This window comes from Microtus oregoni, unplaced genomic scaffold (genome assembly GCF_018167655.1).
Source record: "Microtus oregoni isolate MIOR12 unplaced genomic scaffold, Mior012 000005F_ref0000423, whole genome shotgun sequence".
NCBI lineage: Eukaryota > Metazoa > Chordata > Mammalia > Rodentia > Cricetidae > Microtus > Microtus oregoni.
In genome coordinates, this window is record NW_024543064.1 from 59,144,967 (window position 1) to 59,170,172 (window position 25,206).

Consider the following 25,206-nt stretch of genomic DNA (forward strand, 5'->3'; position numbering starts at 1 on the left):
AAGACACAAGGCCCAGCTCAGAACACAATGATACAAACTGAAGCAGGGCTCAGCTGGTGAAGTGCGTGTCTTTAACAAAAAGACCTGAGTTTGTTCCCCAGAACCCATGTTTAAAAGTAAAAACAAAAGAAAAATGGGTGAAAAAAATATACCTGGGCATAGTGGCACATGCTTGCATGCAATCCAGAAAGAGGTAGAAACCTTGGTCTAAAAAGTACTGTCTCAAAAAAAAAAAAAAAATGCGGAGGATTCCAGCCCACATTTCCACCATGATGGACTCTACACCCTCAAGCTGGTCCCTCATCCATTTCCACCATGATGGACTCTACATCCTCAAGCTGGTCCCTCATCCATTTCTACCATGATGGACTCTACAATCTAAAGCTGTGGCCAACAAAACCTCTTCTCCCGTAAGTTATTGCATGCCAGGTATCTGGTCAGAGTAAAGAGAAAACTAATACAATACTATTAGACAATTTACCCAAAGCCTTAAAACTTGCAAAGCCAAGAGTCAGTCCTAAAGTAAACTATGAATTTTAGGCAATAAAGATGTGCTCATGTAAACTCAAAACAAGAATGACTGACATCACCTGAGAAACAATGCCCGGTGTTGTCCTCTGCTTCCATGCTCACACGTGAACATGTACCTAAACACAACACTGACATTCACAAAGCAAACTGATTAGCTTCAGGATCTGCATCAGCTATAATTCCCCATGGTTAACAGTTTAAACGGCAGAAACATTCTCAGATAAGGAAAAAACTGCCAAGATACTGTCATTGTCAGAATGTCCATATTTGCTCACTGTAATTAAAGACTTTCTTCTATATCTTTGGTCACATTTCCAAAGAATTCTAAAAACCAGTAATGACCCATATATAAAATTATTCACTAATTGAGGGGCAACTAACACTAATGATCTTTAGAAAAGTTTAAATGACGTTACCATCTAATAGACTGGATGAAGGGACACAGACACAAGGCAGTGCCCTACTAGACATCACAGGTTAAGAAATAAAAAGCTCAGTGGCAGAAATGGGCATCTCTTTTGGAGTTGGCTAGTGGGGTCCCATACTTCCTCCAAAAATTACAGGCTACTGCAATTGCTGTTGGCTACCTGATGTGGGGTGTCCTTCTGTATATGTGTTGTTTTTATTGGTTGATAAATAAATGTAAAGTCGGGCGGGAAATATGAGCAGAGACATACAGAGAACGTAGGTGAAGCAAAAGAGACACCAGGTAGCTGACGAAGGAAGAAGATGCTGGGATCCTACCAGTAGGCCACAGCCTCGTGGTGATACACAAATTAATAGAAATGGGTTAATTTAAGATGTAAGAGCTAGCTAAAAATACGCATGAACCACTGGCCAAACAGTGTTGGAATTAATATAGTTTCGGTGTGATTATTTAGGTGTGGACAGCCAGGAAACGAACGAGCATCCTCTGCTTACAGCTACTCTCCAGAACTTGAAAAACAGAACATGAAGAAAAGAATATTTTATACTATATACATACAACTTCTGGTTTTAGAAAAGGAGATATATGTACATATAAATTTTCAGTTATATATATTCATATATCTTTGAACAGTTATTTTAAGTTAATAGTTATTAAATATAAAGTATATACATGTTATAATGTGGCATATAATATGTATATATAATATATACACACACAAATAACCTTTAAAAGAAACTGAGACCCAGTACCGGTGTAAAAACAAAGAGCAAGGAGACCAGAGAATTTCCCTCCTAAGTCCCTATAAATGCTATACCTAGTCTAAAACACATTTGAACTTTTAAGAAATAATAATATTATTGAAAATTATAAATAGATGGCAGGCATACCCATCATTAGTTATGCTTATACTTTATGGTTTATATTGTGATTGAGAATTTATACTAATGAGTGATTAATAACTCACGCCAGTATAATTTTCTCGGCTAATCCTCTAGAATTAAAGGTCTTGCTGCTTTTGTGTTCTGTTTAGATCTTATTTTATTTACATGAGTGTTTTGCCTGTATGTATGCATATGCACTACACACGTGCCTACATTTGATCATGGGCTACCATATGGGTGCTTGGGAACCAAATCCAGGTCCTCTGTAAGAACCACAAGGGTTCATAACTCATGCACCACCTCTCCTGGCCTAATGGCTATCTAAATACACAAAGACACTGTTCTGGTCCTCTCAGTTGCTACCCTATTGTAAGAAATATAACTCCAGGCCCCAGTCACTGAGCCGCCGCCAAGGACTCAGCTGCCTCCCCCTCAAGCCCCCTCGCTTCCCGACGCTCCGTCCCCCCCCCCACCCGCCTTCTCCTGCAGCCACCTTCCGCAGGCCGTTTCCACCGAGGAAAAGGAATCGTATCGTATGTCCGCTATTCAGAACCTCCACTCTTTCGACCCCTTTGCTGATGCAAGTAAGGGTGATGACCTGCTTCCTGCTGGCACTGAGGATTATATCCATATAAGAATTCAACAGAGAAACGGTAGGAAGACTCTTACCACTGTCCAAGGGATCGCTGATGATTACGATAAAAAGAAACTAGTGAAGGCGTTTAAGAAGAAATTTGCCTGCAATGGTACTGTAATTGAGCATCCAGAATATGGAGAAGTAATTCAGCTACAGGGTGACCAGCGCAAGAACATATGCCAGTTCCTAATAGAGATTGGACTGGCTAAGGACGATCAGCTGAAGGTTCATGGGTTTTAAGTGCTTGTGACTCTGAAGCTTAAGTGAGGATTTCCTTGCAATGAGTAGAATTTCCCTCCTGTACCTTGTCACAAGTTTAAAAACCTCACAGCTTGTATAATGTAACCATTTGGGGTCCGCTTTTAACTTGGACTAGTGTAACTCCTTCATGCAATAAACTGAAAAGAGCCATGCTGTCTAGTCTGGAAGTCCCTCATTTAAACAGGTCAAGCAGTAGCCCCGGCAGTGTCCAGCCTGAAATAAAGCAATAACTATGTTTCAGCCAAGCCCAGAGCCCCAAGTTCATAGGCTATGTCTGCCCAGAAGCTCCTTGGCTCTCCCCCTACAGAATCCCCTGCCCTAGGAGAATGTCACCACTTGAACAGCCCAGGTGAACAAGAGAATGGGTAACACCACAGTAGCTATGCCACTAGAGGGAATCTCTAGTAAGAGCCCCTGGTGTCCGACCAGGTAGGCAGAATTCAGAAATGGCCATCTTTCCCCAGGGGTCATGGACATGTGGCTTGCCACCAGGGTAATATTTTTAGCCAGGCATATCGCAAGGGATGTTGGAAGAACTGAAGGGTGGGGCCAGCCTCGTATCAATTAAACTTATGACAAGGGAACAGATACCAAACTGATGCCATCGGTCATGTGGCTAGCTGTATGTTTCAACTCAGTGGTAGCAGCTACCCAGTGCCATGTGAAGGAACAAACTGGTTTTTTGGTTTTCTTTTCCCTTACAGTTTTAATGTTATGTAATGTATTTAAACCCTTATTTAAATAAAACTTGTTTTCAGAAAAAAAAAGAAATATAACTCCAATTTTTGTCCATATGTATATAGGCACATATACCAGAGCATGCAAGAGGACAACCTGCAGGAGTGGATTCTCACCTTTCTCCATCAGTCTTCATGGTTAGTGACAAGTACTTTTACCCCTTGAGCCATCTCATTAGCCCAGGCAATATAACTCACAATGCAAATAGATTATATACCTACAGTTTTGGCTTTTTTTTTTTTTGAGACAGGGTTTTTCTGTAGCTTTTGGAGCCTATCCTGGAACTTATTGTAGATCAGTTTGGCCAAAAATTCAGAGAGATCCACCTGTCTCTGCCTCCAGAGTGTTAGGATTAAAGGTATGCTCCACCATTGCCAGACTACTTATAGATTTTAAAACTATGCAGGATAGAACAGAGAATGAACTCCATTATTGGTACCGGATAATTGAAAAGGACTAAGACAAAATCTATGTGGCTTACTTAAAGCCAACTACTGAGTAAGAAAGACATAAAATCTTTAGCTTCAAAATCCTCAGAGAGATTACTTAATGGACCTTAAAATGACTTCTAAAATTATTCCTCTCTCTCTCTCTCTCTCTCTCTCTCTCAGGGAAGAAATAAAGATGATACAACCCTTACTTTTTCAGAACCACTCAGCCATCTATGAAGTCCAGAGTGTGTGGCACACTTCAAACACAAGTAAGAATGGCGTGAGAGAACAAGCCACTCAGCTGAAAAGGCACAAGAATCTAGGCTGAGTCTTGATGGACAATGAAGGTGGCACTAGAGGAAGAGGAGAAGGAACACTCACCTCATACACAGGTGAGCAGTTGCATTATATCCAAGTAGAGGGGTCATGGGAAGAATCACAGCACAAATAGGTAGCCAGAGCTAGCTTGAGAAGACTAATACACTACATTACAGGGTTTAGGATTATAGATAGAAAGATATAACAGAAAGCCAATAATCAAATAATACACAAAGAGGTGACCAGGGAGAACGAAATAGGATTTATAAAGAAGTGTTAAAAGAATGGAGGCAATGAAGACTAACAGACTACAGCCCAGAGAGGCTTCCACACTAAGAGTCACAACTACTCTGAAGGCATAAAAGAAAGTAAGCACCCACATTATGCCATGAGAGTAAAAATGAGAGGAGGGGAAGAGCATGAGAATGAGCAGGGAATTCTGGGAAACTCCAGAGCCACAAGAGTCAGAGCCATGGCTGCATCATATCCAGGTTACTTTGGGAAAGTCGGTTTGAGAAACTACCACTTAAAAATGAACCAGCGCCTCTGCCCACTGTCAGCCTGGACAAACTACGGACACCGATCAGTGAGCAGAATGCTCCCCACGGGAAACTGGAGCTGCCCCATCATTGACGTGGTGAGACTGAGTTACTACAAAGGTCTAGAGAAGGGGAGGCTCCCTTGTCACCATGAATGCCAAAGTCTTCAGCAGGAGAGCAAAGGAGAAGACTAAGTGTGGTGGGGTCCTGTATCCTGGTGACTTGAAGCCACACAAGGAGGTGGGTGACATCTTAACATTCTTTTCCAGAAAGCCATTTCTCCAAGCAAAGAACGGCAATTCGTTTACAGGGGATTGGTTTTGGGTACTATTGTTCTGAATTGTTTTGTTTTCTTTTCTTGACAGAGCTAGAGATAGGACCCAGAGCCTCAGCCGTACTAGATAAGCAAGGTATCACAGAGCCACACCCCAGCTCTCGCCCCGGTGCTCCTGCTTCAAACACCGTCCTGTCTGACCACCTCGGAAAGGAGCAAGCCCCTGCTGCCTCTGCCATTCTATTGCCTTCTGTCTGGGAATATGGCTATACAGAACAAGTTTAAAGGATGTGTTCCCCAGGAACACGCAGAAGACACATTCCTATGTCATCAAAGATTTAAGAGAAACTTGCGGTATAATTTTCTAACACACATCAGTGGCGCCAAGGGCTGACTACAGACAGCCAATGCAATGTAAAAACCGTGTCACTGTGCAAGTTCCCTTCTTAGAATAAGTCAATTCATTATTGCAGCACAAATTCTTGATCCCAAGCAGGGAACCAGTGGATTGCGTTTCTAAAAGCTTTAACCTTATATCAGACATGGTAGCAAGGGTACCTGGTGGAAGGAATCAGATTGAGTATCCCATTGAGAACGTAGCTGAACTCTGCATGACCCTGAGCAACAAGTGCCACCAGGCCCTCGCAGCAGGCTGTCCGGACCACCACGTTGTCACTGCAGCACTTCTCCCACAGCAAGTTCAAGGCGGCCGTCTGAAAGCAAATCAGTGATTAAAGGACGCTTAGCACAAGGGGAAACTCGCACGGAAGCACAGCTGTTCATCAACATTAATCATTCACGGTGGGTTAGCTTCTGTACCAAGGATGCTGCTGTGGTCACTTTGCTCCTACAAGAAACTAAAATCTGTTTTCCCAAGAGGGAATACATTTGTTTTGATGCAGTTTCTCTTCCCCCTGGTGTCTGGCTGCACAATAAGGCTGACTGCAGGCAGAAGCATCAGGACTTAGTGAAGACTTGACTCTCACCTGCTGAGCTGTAGAACGCGACTAGACCCCAACAACATCAGGTGGTCTATCAGCTCACCTAAGCTGAAGTCCAAACATCATCGAAGCCTGGAGCTTCATGGCGATGACATTTTCAAAGGGTCCCTGCTCTTCTTCTACTACCAACCTCTATTACCTACACGCAGCTCGGCTCCACCAAACTTGTGCTGAAACCTCTCAACTCTGAGTCAGAGGACTAGATCTGCCCATAGCAATGGCTAGCAACAAATCCTAAGAGAATTATTTTGCCCAAGAAAAATACCATGACTACTACTGAGAATCGACATTCGCTAATGGAAACACCCCAGATGGGAACAAAAGTCAACAGAAATTTTGATTTTGAAAATAGAACTGTGAGCTTTTTTTACTTTCTCAGGACTCATCCCCACAAAAGAATCATTAATAAATACTAATCCATACTAAATGTATTTTGGGTTAAGTCTGTTGAGGTTTACATCCTCTTTTCTTTTCTTAATTAAAAGAAATAAGTCATAGTAACACAAGCATGTGATTTCATTGCTTAGAAGGTAGAGGTCAGAGTTCAAGGACATCCTTAGCTACATAGCAAATTCAAGGTCAGCCCAAAATAGTAATAATAATAATAATGGGCTGGAGATATGGCTCAGTGATTAAGAGCACGTACTGCTTGCTCTTCCAGAGGATCAGAGTTCAACTCCCTAAAACCACCAGCAGGTGTCTGTAACTAGCTCCAGGCCAGAACCTCTGCACATAATTACACATAATTAAAAATAATAAAAATTAGTGATGATAAACTCAAAATGAAGCTATTTTATTTTCTTTTGATGCAGTTTATTAGAGAGATGTGATTGGGGGATGTGGATATGGCTTAATGGGCAAGAAGACTTAAAACACAAGCATGACAACTATAAACTCAGCATAGTAGGAGACAGGAGCACAGTGGAACTGCCCTGCCTCTAGCCAAATTGAAACCAAAGCTCCAGGCTTACTAAGAGATCCTACCTCAAGGGAGCAAGGCTGAGAACGACAGGATGGGACACCTAATTTCCTCCTATAGTGTGCACATGCACACGCAAAGTGGGCATACCAGCACGCCAGTCCCACACACATACACCACCCCCACACACACACCACACCACACACACACAATACATACACAGACACCACAACACACACACACAATACCATACCACACCACACATACCACACCACAAATGCATACACATACCACATCACACACCATACACATATACATCACACCATATCACACACCACACAGCAAATTACACAAAGGAAGGAACAATTCAAGGAACAGTCAGAGTCTGAAGCTCCCATGGACGGCAGTGCACAACACTCTGCTGCACTTCCTCTGCAGTCTAAGACCCCACTATTACAGAACAATAGAGCTAAAAGTCAGCTGCTGCGGAGAGGAAATATTTATATTCTATTTCCTCTTATATTCAGAAGGAAATTTATTTTCACAATAGCCCAGGGTCCTAAATGCCATTATCCCATTATCAAGCCGGAAAAATAAGATAAATGGATGAATAAACCTGCCTAAGATGGTACTGTGTCCTTGTGGAGGTAGGCATTCATTTATTAGTAGAAGAAGAAGCATTTAGTTAAAAGGATTTAACTTTCAATAAATCCTGGCAATTTAAGTAAAATCACTAGATCTTCTCAGAGTACATAATCACAGAACTGGGATCAGGGTTCTCAGGAAACCTGATTTACATGACTATTACAAACACTAGATAAATGCCAATTAGTGAAACATACCACTACACTTTCTTCCAGCTATGGACAGGCATTGTAAAGACGGATGATACAAAGTAGCTAGTCATCAAGAAAGTGAGGGGCCAGCAATGTGGTTCAACCAACAAAAGTACTTGCTGTCTATCTGCCAACCTGAGTTCAACCCGAGGACTTACAAGGTGGAAGAAGAAAGCAGGCTCTCATAAGCTGTCCTCAGACACACAGAGGCACACTAAGGCATGTATACATATAAAAATACATACATACATATTCACATGTAACAAAGAGAAAGTAAGGAAAAGGAAATCAATTTATTTTTGTTGGAAGAAAAATACTTCTAGTATCTCTAGTTTATACATAGGCACCTGTGTTTAGCAAGTTCCTATCTAGCAAGTAAAAATATACAATGCCAACTGGTCAAAGCCCAACCGGTTTGTGTCAGCACTTAGGCACTGATTCAAGTCTGGGTACTTACCTACTCTGTGCGGGGAAGCTTTCCTCCAGCTCCAACTGGCAAGTTGGCTTTCCAACTTAGAAATCCCATTCAGGGCTGAGCAGAAGAAGCATAAGAAATCTCCCACAACCAAACACAGCCCCTGTGTCTCTATTGCTTAAAGGCATTTTCGCAAGGATAATTCTGTCACCTTCTCTAGCGTGCCCTCCCTCATCCTGCTGGTGCTGTTTTTCACTAATAGTGGGAAACTCCCTCCTTCACCCTTTCCATGTCTCATCCTGGAGTTAGTCACAAATGTCCAAGTTTAAAAGACTGCTATAGAATAAAAACATGACAGACCGAAGAGGAAAGGGGGCAAGGAAAGAAGAAAAAGGGAGCAGGAAATCCAAGATGTAGGGAGAGGGACAGGAACTAGGCAGAAAGGGAAAGGAGGCTGGGCAAAATCTGTACGCAAAATCCTCAGAGTTCAAGATCGTCTCTGCAGGGAACCGAACCACACTACAAGGGAAACAATGTCTGTGTGGCTACGCAGGCAGAAGTTTCTAAATAAAATGAAAGCAAAGAGATGTCTTAGTCCGCTTCATACTGCTCTGACAGCAGCCAAAAACAACCAGGCGAGGAAGGGGTTTATTTCAGCTTACGGCTTGCAGTCCGTCACGAGGAGATATCAGAGTGCAAACACAAAGCAGGAACTGAAGCAGAGCCCATGAAGGAACACTGATCCCTGGTTTACTCTCCCTGACTTGATCTGTCTGTTTTCTTACACAGCCCAGGACCACCTGCCCAGGAGCGGCATCTCCCACAGAGAGTTCAACTCTCCCACATCAATTATTAATCAAGAAAATGCCCCACAGAGTTGCCTACAGGAGACTCTAATGGGTGCATTTTCTCAGTTGAGATTCCCTGTTCTCAGATGATCCTGGCTTGTGTCAATTTGACAAAAAGCTAACCAGCAGGACACACACACATAAAACAAAGTTAAACACAGACCTGGTTTGTGGCTTGGTGTATCTTTTCTGAAACGCCATGTTCTTTGAGGACAGCAGCAATAAGATGACCTACGGCCTAAAAGAACAAACAAACTTAATGAACATACTCACTCAGTTCTTTCCAAAGAGTGCATTTAAAAGCAATCAACATCATACTCATCTGCATGTTTGTGCAAGCCAAGCTGTCAACTGGTAAGAAACAAGAGTCCCTTTTGTTGTAAGCCGTGTAGAAAGCACTGGATGAGGCACTCCACATGTGTAACCCAAATCTTCAGAACAACCTCCAAAGTAGGCAATTTATCCTGTATCAGCGATAATCTAACCACACTTCATAGATGCTAAAATTGCCAACTCTCAGCTCAAATTCCTGTCATCTGATATTAATGGTAATTTGAAATTACATAATCCATCAAACCATGAACAAAAACCCCTAGTCTTTAAAATCTTCTTGGTACCTAATGCAGTCTGTCACGTTTCATGATGTACTTAGTGAAAATGGAGAAGAGGGTACCCTTGCTTTTGTGGATATGGCCCATACAGCCCTGAAAGTAACTCTTCCCTCCTCTTCCACCCTGTTCTTCCTCCTCTAGACCCAATCATTTTCATGTTTTCTAATGTTTTGTGTTCATTTATGTGTGCATGCTACAGCTCACATGTGGAAGAGAGAAGATAACTTACAGAAGTCAGCTCTCTCCTTCCACCATGAATCCAAATCATCCCCAGGCTTAGTGCCAAGTGTCTTTTCCCACTGAGCCATCTCACGGTCCTATTTTAATTTATTTATCCCTCTTCTCATAGGCTTTAAGTCTTGATTAAGTTTTCAGTCACACAAATCTCTAAAAAATTCCACATCCTGCTTTAATCAAAGAACCCAAAATGAAAATTAAAGTCTGGGAGAGTTGATTGCATAAATGCATAAATGTTACCTTCCACTGCCTCAGCGTCAGGTCTACCCAGTACTCACTGCTGACAGAAATGGGCTGGCAACAATCACAACCACTTGTGCACAGCTAGGGAAATTTTCACTACTACGGCTGTACATCCTGCACTTGGGACCACTGGCAATAGTGCTGCAAATGGCTGTCAGTTTTACAAAGTCTCTAGAAAAGCTCAAAGAACTGCATAGCACCCAGTCCGTTCATGCACAAGTGCACATACACTTCAGACATTCAGACGTTCAAATGATTTAAGACCTCAGGCTTGAGTTCTGTGAAAGAATCACTCACATAATGACAAGCTGGAGTTCAGTCTGCTGTCTATTACCTCCTAGCAAAAGATAAGAAACCTGGAGACCAACCAGAAGTCTGAATTCTTACTCTACAAACTATATTGTATATGTCACTAAATGTCTGTCCATCAGCCGAAAAGATGCAATATTATTTTATCCATCACTAAGGAATAAAAAAATGGGTGTCAGTTAATATACAGTGCTACCTATAATTTGAATTTTTGATTTTAGACTAATTAGAGAACTCTTCTAGACACATTTAGAAAATAATGGACAGGTTCACAAATATGCATGCAGTACCCACTGTGGTTTAACTGCTATTAGCAGTTGCTAGATGACATATAATTTCCAACATGCAAAAAGGCTGTGTGTCGATCAATGGAATATCTCAAAACAGTGGTTAAGAAAGAACGGTTGGTACATAGCTAATAAGAACAGGGCACACTCATAGAAACCTAAAACCAACATGAAATACAACAGAGACACACAAAGCTATTGCCCACACTTAGAAAAAGGACTAAAAGAATAGAAACAATGCTACATACACACTCCCAATGAGATTCTGTTTCTCTACCCTGCTTTCCTATTCAGCTTTTAGTATCAGAGATACTAGCCTAAGTAGGCTACATGGCTCTGGAACACCTACACATGGGACGCATTATGCTAACTTGCCTTCATTTCCATAACAGGACTGAAACAGACAATCTACAGTACATAGGACATACACACTTTTTGCTTCCTTTAACAGTAATACATGTTAGCATTTCCTTTTTATTCATGCTAGTGAAAATTGTCCAGGTACAGAAACATGGAAACTGTGGACAGCGCCTTCCTCGTCTTCTTCGGGGAAGGGCCTGTGTTGCACAGAGCAGGATATGACTCCAACCCAGCCAGGTAGAAGGGGATCTTGCATAAGGAGTGTTCTACTCCTCATGGAAGGGTTCCCCACTTCCCAGCTAAGTCAATTCCCACAGCAGGCATCGCCAAAGGCAGCCGCTGGAAACATCCAAATGCTGTCCAAACGTTTAACTTAAGTCTTCAGACTGGCTTTCGCTGGCTGTTTAGCTTTACACGTAAGAGAAGGTGGTAAGCTTTTTCAGCACCTGGATGAACCAAACTGCTTCTACTCAGCCAGCAGCTAACCAGAAAAACCATCATCCCTTGAACCACTTGTCTTAATTATTGAAAAGCTCTGTAAATTAAATTATCCCAATTTCCTATCTCAGCAGGTATATATTACATTAATCCAGAATGCTTTAAATATTGAATATCATTATTATGATATCTAGTATTCTTAATAGCAGTAGAGAGGTAGAATATATCTTTTTAAATATTAATACTTCACATTCTGAGGAGATATATAAGACCATCTACCTCTGTTCCCAATTATTAATCATGAGCAAAAAGTAACCATATTCAGAAAACTGAAGATTATGTTATTTCTAAGGGGAAAACATGAAATAAATAAAAGTTGAAACTGAACAATTTTAAATGTTAGTTTTTCTAATTCAGATATATTTATTATCCTATACAAAAGTGGCTTACTAAAAGAAGTCATGAGTAGAAGAAAATACTTCATGCAAAAATACAAAGTTTAATTTACAGTCCACCAAAAGGGTTTATTTGTTACCATGTAGTAAAAATAAATAAAAATTACCTGTGACTGGATAAGAGAATTTGGAAAATCAAACCTTTTCCTGATGTCATCTGACATTTTTGCTTCTCCTACATGTACATAAGAAATTTCTGTAATCAGAAAAAAAAGATTTATTAACCCTCTAATTGCTCTGTAGTTCTAACCAATTATTCCTCTAATAGTATGAAAGTGATTTTAAAAGACGAAACTGGAAATAAAACATGAACCCCTGCAGGTTCTTCTTAGCATAAACTTTGCTGTTATAACACCTTAGCACTTAAAACTATCATTGATAAATAAACTAAAAATGCCCAACAACTCTTAGTGTTGTCCCACAAGTTAATCCCAAAATAGATTAATTCATATAAATGAACCTTTAAAAAAGTAATTATATTTTAATCCCAAAGCGCAGCCACATACTTAAAATAAAAGCTAATCCTTTTATGAATCAAAACTTACAAGAAAAGGCTAAAAAGAAGGCTCTGTGGTTAGGAGTACTTGCTTTCCACACAAAGAACTGGGGTTCAACTCCCAGCACCCACATGGCAGTGCCAAGCACAGGGTACACAATACACACACTTAGGCACACATGTATTCATGTAAAATAAAATATAAATAAACCTCCAAAAAACTTTCAAGGGAGAGTCAAACTGTTGCAGGATTGTTTAAGCTTACACCTCCCTTTGATACAAGCTTTCATCTCAGCAAGAAGCCAACTGCTGCTGAGCTTCCGGAAGTTCACCTATGACCTCAAACCCTGAACATGGAAACAAACTACTTGTGTGTTAAAAGAATAAGCAAGGAAACAGCACCAATGTTTAGTGTTTACAGCAAACTTCTCAATTCTACTGCTCTCAAATAGAGAAGGAGGAGAGAGAAGAGGGCACAGAACAAAAGGATTTCATAAGGGACTCAACTGACCCAACTCCCATGCAGCACTGATAGCATGCAATTATATTCCTTGAAGTACCGGATGCTTTAATCCCATGGTCATTGCAGCGCTGTGTAAAAACTGTCAATACACTAGATGCTCTGTTTTGGATATGCCCCAAGGATTCATGTTTTGAAATTTAATTGCAGTTGTGGGCTCTTCAGAGGGTGAGAAATCAGCTACAATAAGGTGCTTGGGGGTGGGTGTTTGGGTGATTAGGGTTAATAAAGTCATGGGGCACAGCCTTCTTCATCAAATTCTGTGGCTTCGTAAGAAAAGTGAGACTCAAGCACACTCCTCATCCTTGCCATCAGGTTCCTGAGCAGCTTCTTCACACCTTCCAAGGTTAAACTCCCTGAGAGTAATTTATGGTTCTTTTATTTAATTCCATGTCCAACTTTACTTGAATCTGACATTTCATGGCTCCAACACAATTTGCTCAAAAATTATAAACTTGTCGCATGACTAAATCTACTCATTGCCTTAAGCAAGTCCCTATTCCTTCACTTTCCCAATTGTGTCAATTACAATCTTCATAAAACTTCTTGTAGTTTCACAGCATATCATAACAGAATTCCTTCAGTGGATCCTTGGGAAGCCCAGGAAAGGGAGATGGGGCGGGGGGAACTGGGGGTCTCTGAAGACATATATTTACATATTAAAGATTGTTTAGCATATATTTAAGTTATTTAGCTTATTAGCATTACTTAGCTATCATATATCTAGGCAGTATTCTAGATGCCTAGGCTACAAAGTAAATAAAACAGACAAACGTATCTTTGGAACTTAGCATCTAACAGGCAAAAAATATTTTTTTCTTAGAAATGTAGATCAGGCCTGGTGGTGCTCAGCCATTAAGAGCATGCATCCTGCTCTTACAACAGACCTGTGTTCAGTTCACAGTGCCCATGTTAGGTGGCTCACCACTGCTTGTGCTCCAGCTCCAGGGGATCTGACACCTTCTGTCCTCGGCAGTGCCTGCACATACCCATATATAGATATACATACATACACATAATTAAAAATAAAATTAATCTTAAAAAAGAAAGACATGATCATGGCTACATTGTAATACCATCTTATTTTGAAATGCAGGTATCAAGACAGCCATAGTTTGTTAACTACTAGTGTACATGATATGCTCCAATTAACTTGACAATTTTCTAGACACACTGGTAAAATTAATATCCAAATTTGGCTCTATGCCAAGTGAATCATCTACCTCTTTTACGGTTTATAAGATGAAACCAAAGAAAGCAAAGGTTTTCACATCCATAAAGCAATTTTTCATATTTTTGTTTCATATATGAGCTGCAAAAGATGTAACATGCAATATTCTCAGAAACAAAGAAAGTTTTATATTACTCTTTTAAAAAGGAGTTATATAAAAACAAACCTTGGGCAAAACCATAGCTATTAAAGTAACATTTAATTCAGCAAGGGTCTCAGCTAATGGGTCCAAGTACAGTTTTCTGATGATCACTATTACTCACAGAAGACAGACTAGAGTGTCCAGAGAAGAAGACAGCCAATGATATGACAATGGACTTCCTCAAATATCAGCAAAGGAGAAAAGAAGAAAACGTGAGGTAAGCACCCAGGTCAGGGTGCAGAAACTAAAATGCCTGTGCCAGATGAGTTAGGCTACTCTGTCGAGGTTGAGCCAACCAAAACAAATGGCTTTGCCATTAGAAAGTGGGCCACTGAGAGCAGAACGTTGTTTTAGCCCAAAACCATCAAAGTACAGATGTCAACTGCCTCAGTTTTAAAAAATTCAGTGTGATGCTGTATAGAGAAGAAGTATATTTTTAAATCCATACTGACTTTGTCTTTTCTAGCAAAATGGCCACTAGGCATTCTGAAAACCACCATCCTATGGTTCAGTATCAAGGCTGATCGGCTATGCTAAGGCTAAAAATTGCAAGAATCTTTCATCTACTGAAGATTTATACTTCAGGGTTAATCACAATCATTTGACTTTGCAAGATATAAAAACATGTTCTCTTACGGAATTTCAAAAAAGAATACAAGTGCTTGCTCCAGCATTGTATAGCATGTGTCCTTTGTTTTTAATCTCCGCTTCCTTTGGACATTTGACACAGTAAAGAAAAATAATTATATATTGCTTCCTATCATGACATTCCTACTAAAAGGAAGCCAGTCACAATATAACCCATAAATCACACACTACAAAGAGAATCTGATTTAAAAGATTCATATCCAATCTGCCATGCTTTTTCTTGGCCATCTAAATCTAACTCAGAAAGAGAATTTTTAATGAGGTCTTTTAACTCTCCATGAATCAAAGGATTTGTTTAATATAGGCAATTATCATATTATCTCCTAAGGTATTCAGTCCCATACATATATTTTCAAGAAAATAAATCAATCAGCCATACTCTAGAATAAAAGAGAGGCACAGAGATGAAACACTAAGCTTTCGACCTTCCCTCCCAGCTTCTCCAGGACTGGAAAATACCATATATTACACAAAAATACTTATGTCACACTTCAAATAAAAGGAACAATCTGAAAAATAAATTGGAAAAAGAAATTAATCATATTCAAAAGTGCTATGAAAACCTAGGAGAGGGAATGGCTGATTATGAAGGGAACTTGGAGGGTGGAGGGGTTGTGGGGTCAGAGGATCACAAAGACAGACATTTGACTAAGTATTCTTGACTACTAAATCTCTATGCAAGAAGGAATCAATCTAGGTAGAAATTGGGCTAAAGAGAGTAGCTTCTTAAAGCTATTTTCCATAAGTGGTCACCAAATTGATAAATTAATTTATCACATTAATCAGACCTTATTTTAAAGATTCAAAATCTAGGACTTGTTTTCTAAATAGCACTTTATCAGCTACCACAATTATCAGCTAGCTAGGGCACTTTAGTTTCTTCCTACCACAAGTTCAGCTGGGGACACCTCTACCTGAGGATGTTAAACATACTCGATATTCCTCCTCACCTTCAGAGAGTATGTTCCAACATCCTGATGGATGCCTGAAATTTAAGACAACACCAGATCCTATCTCCAAGCACTGTGATGCTGCACTATTCCCTCTGATGACTGAAAAGGATGCTGTGGGAAGAAAAGGCAAATGGAGGATACCGTGCGCCCCCCTCCCCCCAGGACTAGGCTGGATGAGATTTCACTGTGCTATGCAGAATGAGATACAGTTTAAAACTTACATTTATTTCTGGATTTTCTATTTAGTATTTTCAGACCACAGCTGACCAAGAGCTGAAAGCACAGAAAGTGAAACCACAGATTCCAAGAGGCAATGGCTGTATTTAGGAAATTATTTTCTTTTATTACTTTTGTTTGGACGAAAAGCTAGTGAATCTATCGATAGATTTTAGTTGGGCTTGTGTGTGTTTTTTATGGTGAAGCACTTCCGGCTTGCATCTGGCCCTTCGTTCCAACCACAGTGCTGAAACAAAGTCATCAAGAGTCTTCTAGCGGACTGGCTCTACCCTTCAAAATTGGAGTGGAGTGGCTAGGCAAGTCTGTACTTCTCAAAGGACTTACTGCTCTGTTCACCAATATCTGTATCTTCCTGACATTTCTGCCTAGACCCAAATATTTCTATACATCCTCCCTGAGGGCTGGCGGCAGGCCCTACTCCACTCCCAGCACTGAATTCTGCCACCTTTAGAAACTCAAGCTTAGCCCCGGCTCTTCTTTCAAAGCTTTAAATGCTGACTGTCATCTACATTCCCAAGTTAAGAGAACAACACACTTAAAAACCTAAGGATAATTCCTAAGGACAGAAACTGATCGTCCAAAGCCAATGGCATGCTTTTGCCTTTAAGAGCAAACTCAACAAAACAGTAACTTTCAATCACTGTGCTCATTAAAACAAATCTAAAAGTATGTGAGCTAACAAGAGTAAAATATATATATTTGGAGACATGGTCTTTTATAGTGAAGACTGCTCACTATGAAACCAAGGATGACCCTGATCTTCTGATCTACCAACTCCTCAGATTACAGGTAATACTGTAATACACATAACTGATTGTATGTGGGGTTGGGACTCAAACTCGGCATTTCACGAACGCTAGGTAAGTGAGCTATCTCTTCAGCCCTAGTAAATACTTTGCTAGGAATTTCAAACTCAGGCTGAAGGAGAAGACCAAGCAGTGTCACAGAGCCCTTTGCTCAATATAGTACCTAGAGAAGACAGGAACTATGATTTGGGGAAAGACAAAAACAAAAGCACCAGTCACCTCAACCCCTAACCTTTTGGGTTTACAAAACTGTAATCTGATTAGCTTCATTTTCCCCTAGAGTCAAATCTGGTAGGTTAGAGTCTGAGTAATGTACCAAGTCCCAATGGAGCCTGCTTTTTCCACACACATGGTTCCATGCGAGCTTTGGTGACAATCCAGGTCAGATTATATGCATGAAAACAATAACCTAGGGTACTGTTATAAGGACAAATTAAAAGGGTAGGCATGTGGCACAGTACTAGAGCCCAGTTCTTAGGAGACGGTTGGAAAGCCTCCACTATTTGGTGAGTTTGAGGTCAGCCTGAGCTAAACCCTATAAAAGAAAGGAAGGAAGGGAGAAAGGAAGGAAAGGAAGGCTGGAAAGAGGGGGGGTTGAAGAAGTTTGGACCCCTGAATGACAGCTTAGTACAGACATGCTGTTCTGATGGCTGGCCTGTCAACTTAACACAAAAACTAGAGACATGGGAAGAGGGACTCTCAATTAAGAAAATATTTCCTAAGAATGAACTGTAGGCAAGTCTGCAGAGCATTTTCTTAGTGACTGATGTGGGTCAGCCCACTGTGAGTGGTGATACCCCTGGGCTGGTGGTCCTGGGGTCAAAGAAAGCAGGCTGAGCCGGCCATAGGGAGCAAGCCAGTGAGCAGCTCCCGTCCCTGCCCTCTGCATCAATCAGCTCCTGCCTCCAGGTTCCTGCCCTGTTTGAGTTCCTACTCTGACCTCCTTCAATGATGAACTGTGATATGGAAGCAAGCTGCTTATGGTCGTGGTGTTTTATTACAGCATTAGAAACCTTAAGACCCTTGCATACCTGGAATCCCAATTATTACACAAGAAAGAAATGTCTGCCTTCTTTGAACCACTACATCTGGGATCTCCTTGCTGCAGCAAACAGCATTTCCGAAATTAGCGAAGTGGACATGCCATCACCTTACCTCCCTCCCATACTTCCCTAACCCCTACAGTCTCCCAGCCACCCCACCCCTGACTGGAGAAATAAAAAATGGGAAATTCAAAAGTGGGAAGCAGCTGGAGTCCGGGCACATCTACGTAATCAATCCCAGCTACTCCGGAAGCTGAAGCTGAAGCACAAGAATGGAATTCAGTGCTGTCAACCTTGAGAATATGAGATACAAACACACACACACACACACACGCTACCACCCCTACTGTCTCCACCACCCTCCACTCCCAAGCAAAGGTTAAATTGCCAAAAGAGAAGCTCACTATGGCAAGAGTTGGGGTGAGAAGAGAAATGCTACAAACTCTCCAATCAGGATTCAATCCACTAGACCATCCATAACAACCATGGGGCTACTCAGCCTTAAATATGTCAGCCTACACTTCAAGTACTGAATTCCATGGTTGCAACCTCCCTAAGTGCATCAAATACAATCAAACCGATCTTTCTGTTTAGTTTCTTCTAAGTTATCCCCACAGATTTTAAATGGAAACCTAAAATAAGATCAAAGACCGGAAATTGGAACTGACTGCTGCCCAGGAGAATAAGTCACTGAAGTAAGAAACAAAACCACTGACTGAATAATGCTCGACCTGTTACAGTACTTTCTCCAGTCTTGAATTTAAATACCATATTGCACATTTACATGTTAAATGCTTAAGAGAATACAGATGAAAAAAAAATGGTTGCTTCTTAAAAATCTAAGGTCTTGTCCCAGGAATAAAATTTTTATAGTAGTCAATCTAAATCCTCAAAGAAAGCATTTTTTCCAAATGGTAACATGTTTCCTTTAACAGAGAATGATTATTCAAAATGCTCAGTATGAAACCTTTTTGAACATTCTTATGTTCATACAAAGATTCATAAAATCTTTACAATGCAGGAGGCTAAGGCAGGAGGATCTTGAGTTCAAGGCCAGCCAGGGTTACACAGTGAGATCCTGTCTCAAAATAAACATAATAGCACTAATAGGGGCTAGAGAGACAGCTCAGCAGTTAAGAACACTTGCTGCCTTTGCAGAGGACCAGAATTTAACTCATAGCACCACATTAAAGAGGCAAAGACCAGCCTAACTAGTCTGGTTTCAAAATATGCGCGTTAAAAAACCTGGAAACTACTCAGAGTCCGCATTGGGTGCAGGGACTGTCACTCACTTTGGCTGGCTTTTGGGAACCTATTCCTCATACAGGGTTGCCTTGCCCAGCTTCATACAAGAGCAGCTTAGTCCTACCTCAACTTGACAGGCCTGCTTCCTAGATACCCATGAGAGGCCTGCCCCTTTCTGAACAAAAACAGAGGAGGAGTGGATGGGGGTGAAAGAAGGTGGAGGGAGGGGAGGGTATGGGAGAAGAGGAAGGAGGGGAAACTGCAGTCAGGATGTAGAATAAATGAATAAATTTAATTAATTTTAAAAAATAAAAAGTAAAAACTTGGAAACCAAATGTGGGTGTGGCTTTTGGAGGTTTGCTCACCTGCATTTTCTAATTTTCCACAAAAAAAAAAAAAAAAAAAAAAAACATTTTGTGATGTTTAGTGGGGATTTGTTTGTTTAGAGAGATTTTCAGTCTCCTGGGCTAGCCTGGAACTTTTGAACCCAAGAGACTCTCCTGTCTTAGCCTCCAGAATAGCCAAGTTACAAATACAAAAATCTTACTCACATCTTACATAGTCTAAGAAGTCAGGAGTATAACTGCAGATAGTGATACCTTTCATCTCACCACCCAGGAGGCAGGGACAGACAGATGTCTGGGAGATGGGAGCCAGCCTGGTCTACAAGAGTGAATTCCAGGACAACCAAAGCTACATAGTGAGAGTTTGTCTCAAGGGGGGTAAAAGGAATACAGACATGGTGTTACACACCAGTAACCCCTTAATTACATTAGTAAGCACTTAGAAGGTAGAGGTGGGAAGATCCGGAGTTCAAGGTCATCCTCAGCTACAGAGTGAGTTCTAGGACAGCCTGGGCTACAAGATACATAGTCTCAAAAAAAAAAAGCCAAAATAACCACACATAAACTATATTATTTAAATCACTGCTTGGCCAATCGCTTAAGCGTACTGCTGGCTTACTCTTATACCTTAAATTAACCCATTTCTATTATTTTATATTTTACCACAATGGTCATGGCCTATTGGCAAGGTTCCAACTGGAAGCTAACATCTTTCTCTTCTGGCAGCTCCATGGCTCCCCATATAACTCCGCCTTCTTTCTCCCAGCATTCAGTTTAGTTCTCCTCTACTCCCCCCATCCCCGCCTAGCTCTATTCTACCTTATCACAGACCAAAGCAGTTTCTTTATTCATTAACCAATAAAAACAGCACATATACAGAAGGCCTTCCCACACCAAGACCTCATGTTATACCCAGCTAATCACAACACTAAGGAGGCAAAGGCAGAAGGATTTCCCTGAGTTCAGGGCCAGCCTGGTCCACACAGTGAGTTCCATGCTAGGCAGAGCAACATATTGAGACCCTGTCTCAGTGAGGAGAGGAGTGAATGAGAAAAAATGATTGAGAATAATGTTCTGATAACTAAATCATTGTAAGTATTAAAATCTATCGTTAAAGGATTCATAAGATGTGAGCAGCAAAAACTAAGAGAAAAACTAAAGATGGAAGATTTTGCTTATCACTTCTACCTAATATTGAAAATGGCCAGTTTATTTTAAGCAGATATATTTAATTAATTTTGAGACTATTTTAAAACTTACTCATTTTCAAAGGAAAACATAGCCAGAGTAATTTTTCAGTCTCTTGGTTATTTCTCACATCAAAATAAGGCCTTACTCTTGGAAAGAATCCTGTAGACCAATTACAGGCTTAATGGCAATATTTTTTCTTGATTGCTACAAAGTGACCAATCAAACTCATTTGTTATTTCTCATGAAATTAAATTACTAAATTCATGCAGAATAGAAAAGTTATAGCTTAGTGGTTTTAACTGGCATACTTAGTGTGACTAAAAGCAGAAGACCAAATCAAAAACAGAATTGTACAGCAAATTTCTCTATTATTACCATGACCAATGTAGCCCCAAATGGACCCAGAGACTATCCCCCTAGTACACTAAGTGACAACAATCACAAAAGAAAGTAATCACAGACAGGGCTGTCCTGTGGGGCTGGAAAGACAGCTTAGTGTTCAAAAGCACTTGCTTGTCCCAGCACATCAGAAGGCTCACAACTACCTATAGCTCCAGTTCAAAACTGCTCAGTAGGTTCCCACTGCCTTTAAAATAGAACCCATTGCCTTACCATAACCCAAAGGCCTAATGTGACCCAGTCTCCTCAGAGAACTTCGGCCCCACTGACCTTCCTTCAGCTCGCTCCTTCAAGCCCTCCAACACTTTCTGTGTCTAGGCTGGACCTCTCATTCCCAAGCATTCTTGCCCTTGCTTCTCCTTTCCACTCCCCTGAGCCTCCCCTACCCTGCTATAGCACTCAACCTCAAAATTCCTCACTGTATTGTTGATCATGTGAGTTAAAAGTTAACTAGAATCTGAATAGGAAATCTTGGGTTCTTTTTAACTTTGGGGCTCTGACTTTTTTGTTTGGTTGGCTGGGGGAGTTGTTGTGTTGTGGTTGTTGTTTTTGGTTGGTTTGAGGTTTTTCTTTTGGGGTTCTGTTTTGTTCTCTCACTCTGTCTTTTCGAGTCAGGGTTTCTCTGTAGCTTTGGAGCCTGTCCTGGAGCTAGCTCTTGAAGACCAGGCTGGCCTCGAACTCACAGAGATCCACCTGCCTCTGCCTCCCCAGTGCTGGAATTAAAGGTGTGCACCACCACCGCCAAGCTTGTTTTGTTTTTTGACAAGATAGCACTATGTAGCCCTGAAAGTCTAGAACAGGCTGGCCCTCGCCTAATTTCTCACAGCTTTTAACCATAATCTCAAGTCATTGATACTTCTTTCTACTTCTCCACCCTACTGCACCCACCACCAGTTCAGTGAAATGCAGACTCTTGAAAGCAGGAACATCTGTTTTTAACGGCTAGAGCCCCATACAGTCAGTTCATAGTCATAGAGACTCGCTAGGCAAACAAAGAGGCCATCAGAGAACCTAGAAATCATGTTCGACTTAACAGCTCCAAAAACACTCGGAGTAAGATCCCAGGAGCCGTTTACATTGGTTTAAGGGATTTGCCTGTGGTCATATGGCACTATTTACAAGCAGAATTTATTGAAAACTTTACCATGTGGCAAACAAGCACTGCGGCTACTCTGCAAGGATTCTCTCACAAGGAGCAAGCACCCCACCTTAGGAACACTATTATCTTCATGTCTGTGTGAAAAAGCAAGTGAGGCAGGGCGGTCAGTTGTCTGTGTAAAGAAGCAGAGTACAGACTACTATTTTGGCTATTTGGTTGTTGCTGCTTTGATGAATAACATCACCAAAATCAACTTGGGGGAGGAAAGGGCTTATGTGGCTTATGGGTTACAGCCCATCCTGAAGGGAAGCCAAGGAAGACAGCTTCTTATTGCCTGTTCCTAACTCGCTCAGCTAGCTTTCTGATACAGCCCAGGCTCAACTGTGCAAGGATGGCACCACTCACAGTGAGCTGAGTCCTCCAACATCAACTAGCAATCAAGAAAATGTCCTGCAGACTTGTCCACGAGGCAATCTAATGGAGCCAATTCCCTAATGGGGGTTCTTTCTTCCCAGGTATGTCACATTGATAACCAAGATTAGCCATACATACTCGGAGTCTATCTCCAAATCTCCTGTTTAACCACTTGTATTAGTTACTTTTCTATGACTGTGATAAAAGGCCAGGACAAAGACAGTGTTTAATTGAGCTTACAGTTACAGCTCTAGAGCAAATAATGACAAAGTGAAGGCAGGAGCAGTGGAGAGCTCACATCTTGAACCAAAAGCAGAAGGCAGAGAGCACAGGCCTTGAAACCTCAAGTTCATCCTTAGCAACACATTTCCTCCAATAAGGCTGCAGCTCCTAGTCCTTCCCACAAGTTCTACCTGCTGGTGACCAAGCATTCCAATAAATGCATCTACGGGAGTCCTTCTTTCTCAGACTACCACTCCTCCATCCAGCATGGCTGGCAGTGAGTTTCTGAAAACTTAAGATAATGATTGAAGTCTTTCACTCAAAGTCAAACACATAGCAAACCCTTTTCAAACGCTGGCTAGTGCTATTCTTAGCCTGATTCTAGTTATTATATTATTTCAGGAATGAGGGAAATCTTTGAAGAAAAACTAGGTTTGTATATAGAGTATCAAATTCCCAGAGCTGCAAATGCAAATCGCTGTCTTTGAATGCAGTGAAAGCCTAAAACACCAAAACAAGACTAATGTGTAACAGCTACATATGAAGGGACCCCAAAGCACAGCACATATAAGCTCTGACTCCATGACAAACAACACATCTACCACATTTGTATACTTGACTTCTAGACTTCAGTTCACCTAAATGAACAGCTATCAAAGGATAAAGACTAGACACTTTCATCACAAGAATTAGCCAATCAAAAGTCACCGGTAGCAACATTTTCGTGTGTGTGGATGTGTATGTGTAGATGTGGGGGGGGGGGGGTGTTTCTTTGGGAGTGTTTTTGTTTGTTGGGTTAGAGTTTTGTTTGCTTTTTGTTTTTCTTGAGACAAGGACTATGTAGCCTTGGCTGACCTGGAACTCAGTACGCAGACCAGGCTGGCCTATTACCCTGAGCCCCCACCTGTCTCTACCACTGTGTACTGGGATTAAAGGTGTACGCCACCACACCCAGCCCATTTTCTTTAATAAGAACATTATTATTGGGCTGGAGAGATGGCTCAGCGGTTAAGAGCATTGCCTGCTCTTCCAAGGGTCCGGAGTTCAATTCCCAGCAACCACATGGTGGCTCACAACCATCTATAATGAGGTCTGGTGCCCACTTCTGGCCTGTAGGCATACATGTAGACAGAATATTGTATATATAATAAATAAATAAACAAATAAATAATAAATAATAAGAACATTATTATTAAAATAGGGGAGAGCAACTAAGCCCCTAAGTGCTTACTCAGACACTACCACACTGAACTAGCACCACCTCTGTAAGGGCACCATGTGACAGTTCAAAGCGTGGCTCGATTAAACAGGGAAATATATGGACAGATGAGTTTGCATACATAAACTCGGGGTTTGCAATAACAGTGGAGTGTTCGGGAAGAAACAAATGCCAAAGCACAATGATTTAGAGCAGTGGTTCTAAACCTATAGGTCGAGACCCCTTTGGATTAAGTGACCCTTTCACAGGGGTTGCTTCAGACCTTCGGAAAACAGAGGGGTTTTTTCCCCCATTACAGTTCATGACAGAAACAAAGTTAACAGTTATGAAGTAGCAACAAAAGTAATTTCATGGTTGGGAATCACCGTAACATGAAGAACTGTATTAAAAAGCTGCACAATTATGAAGGTTGAGAGTCACTGATCTAGAGGAAGCTACCGCATATTCCTTCTCAGCTCCTGTAGCTACCTCAGGGCTTAAACTACAACTTTACGTTGTATTCCAGGCAAAGGGAATACGTATATATGGTGTAGAGAGAACACACTGGGAAGGTAGTTGTCTCTAATGTTCCTTCCTGCTCAAGACATGGAGGATTTCTCACTATGAAGCGGTCATTCTCATCTATGCAATACCTGCATGTGATCAGACCCTGGATGCCAGTGAGGAAATGGACCAAACACAAAGAGCTCCTCTCTCCCGAAAGCTACTAAATAATTATGCTGCACGTTTGGGTCTCAAGTTTCCACATCTTACTCACCATTGCAGGGCTGCAATATAAGCAGCTGATTAATGTCTGTTGAATTACCATGTTTAATACAGTATCTGATATAAAATCAGGTCAAAAACTATTAGAATCATGAGCAGCTGACCAAAGCACAGAATGAAAAAAATAAGAGAATTTACATCTTTAATATTTACTTTTGTGTGTGTGTGCATGTTTGTATGCACACATATGTACACAGCAGTGTTTCACAGCAGCCAAAAAATGACATCAGGTG

The 25,206-nt window shown here is 41.1% G+C and overlaps 2 protein-coding genes across 2 annotated transcripts in view; one reads left to right on the forward strand and one right to left on the reverse strand.

Annotated features, from left to right (window-relative positions):
• Focad (focadhesin) overlaps positions 1-25,206 on the reverse strand; it is a 286,838-nt gene that overhangs the window by 244,540 nt on the left and 17,092 nt on the right. The window contains exons 2-4 of the mRNA XM_041651620.1: positions 12,107-12,195; positions 9,223-9,297; positions 5,599-5,753 (exon numbers count right to left, since the gene is read on the reverse strand). Of these exons, the coding sequence (XP_041507554.1) occupies positions 5,599-5,753; positions 9,223-9,297; positions 12,107-12,163 (287 nt within the window). The 5' untranslated portion in view covers positions 12,164-12,195. The remainder of the gene's footprint in view (positions 1-5,598; positions 5,754-9,222; positions 9,298-12,106; positions 12,196-25,206) is intronic.
• LOC121448040 (eukaryotic translation initiation factor 1) lies at positions 2,331-3,497 on the forward strand. The gene has a single exon (XM_041651624.1). The coding sequence runs from the start codon at positions 2,378-2,380 to the stop codon at positions 2,717-2,719; it is 342 nt and encodes a 113-aa protein (XP_041507558.1). The 5' UTR covers positions 2,331-2,377; the 3' UTR covers positions 2,720-3,497.

What these genes read in the sequence shown, in the direction of transcription:
- LOC121448040 (XM_041651624.1), top strand. Translation starts at nt 2,378, where the DNA reads ATGTCCGCTATTCAGAACCTCCACTCTTTCGACCCCTTTGCTGATGCA.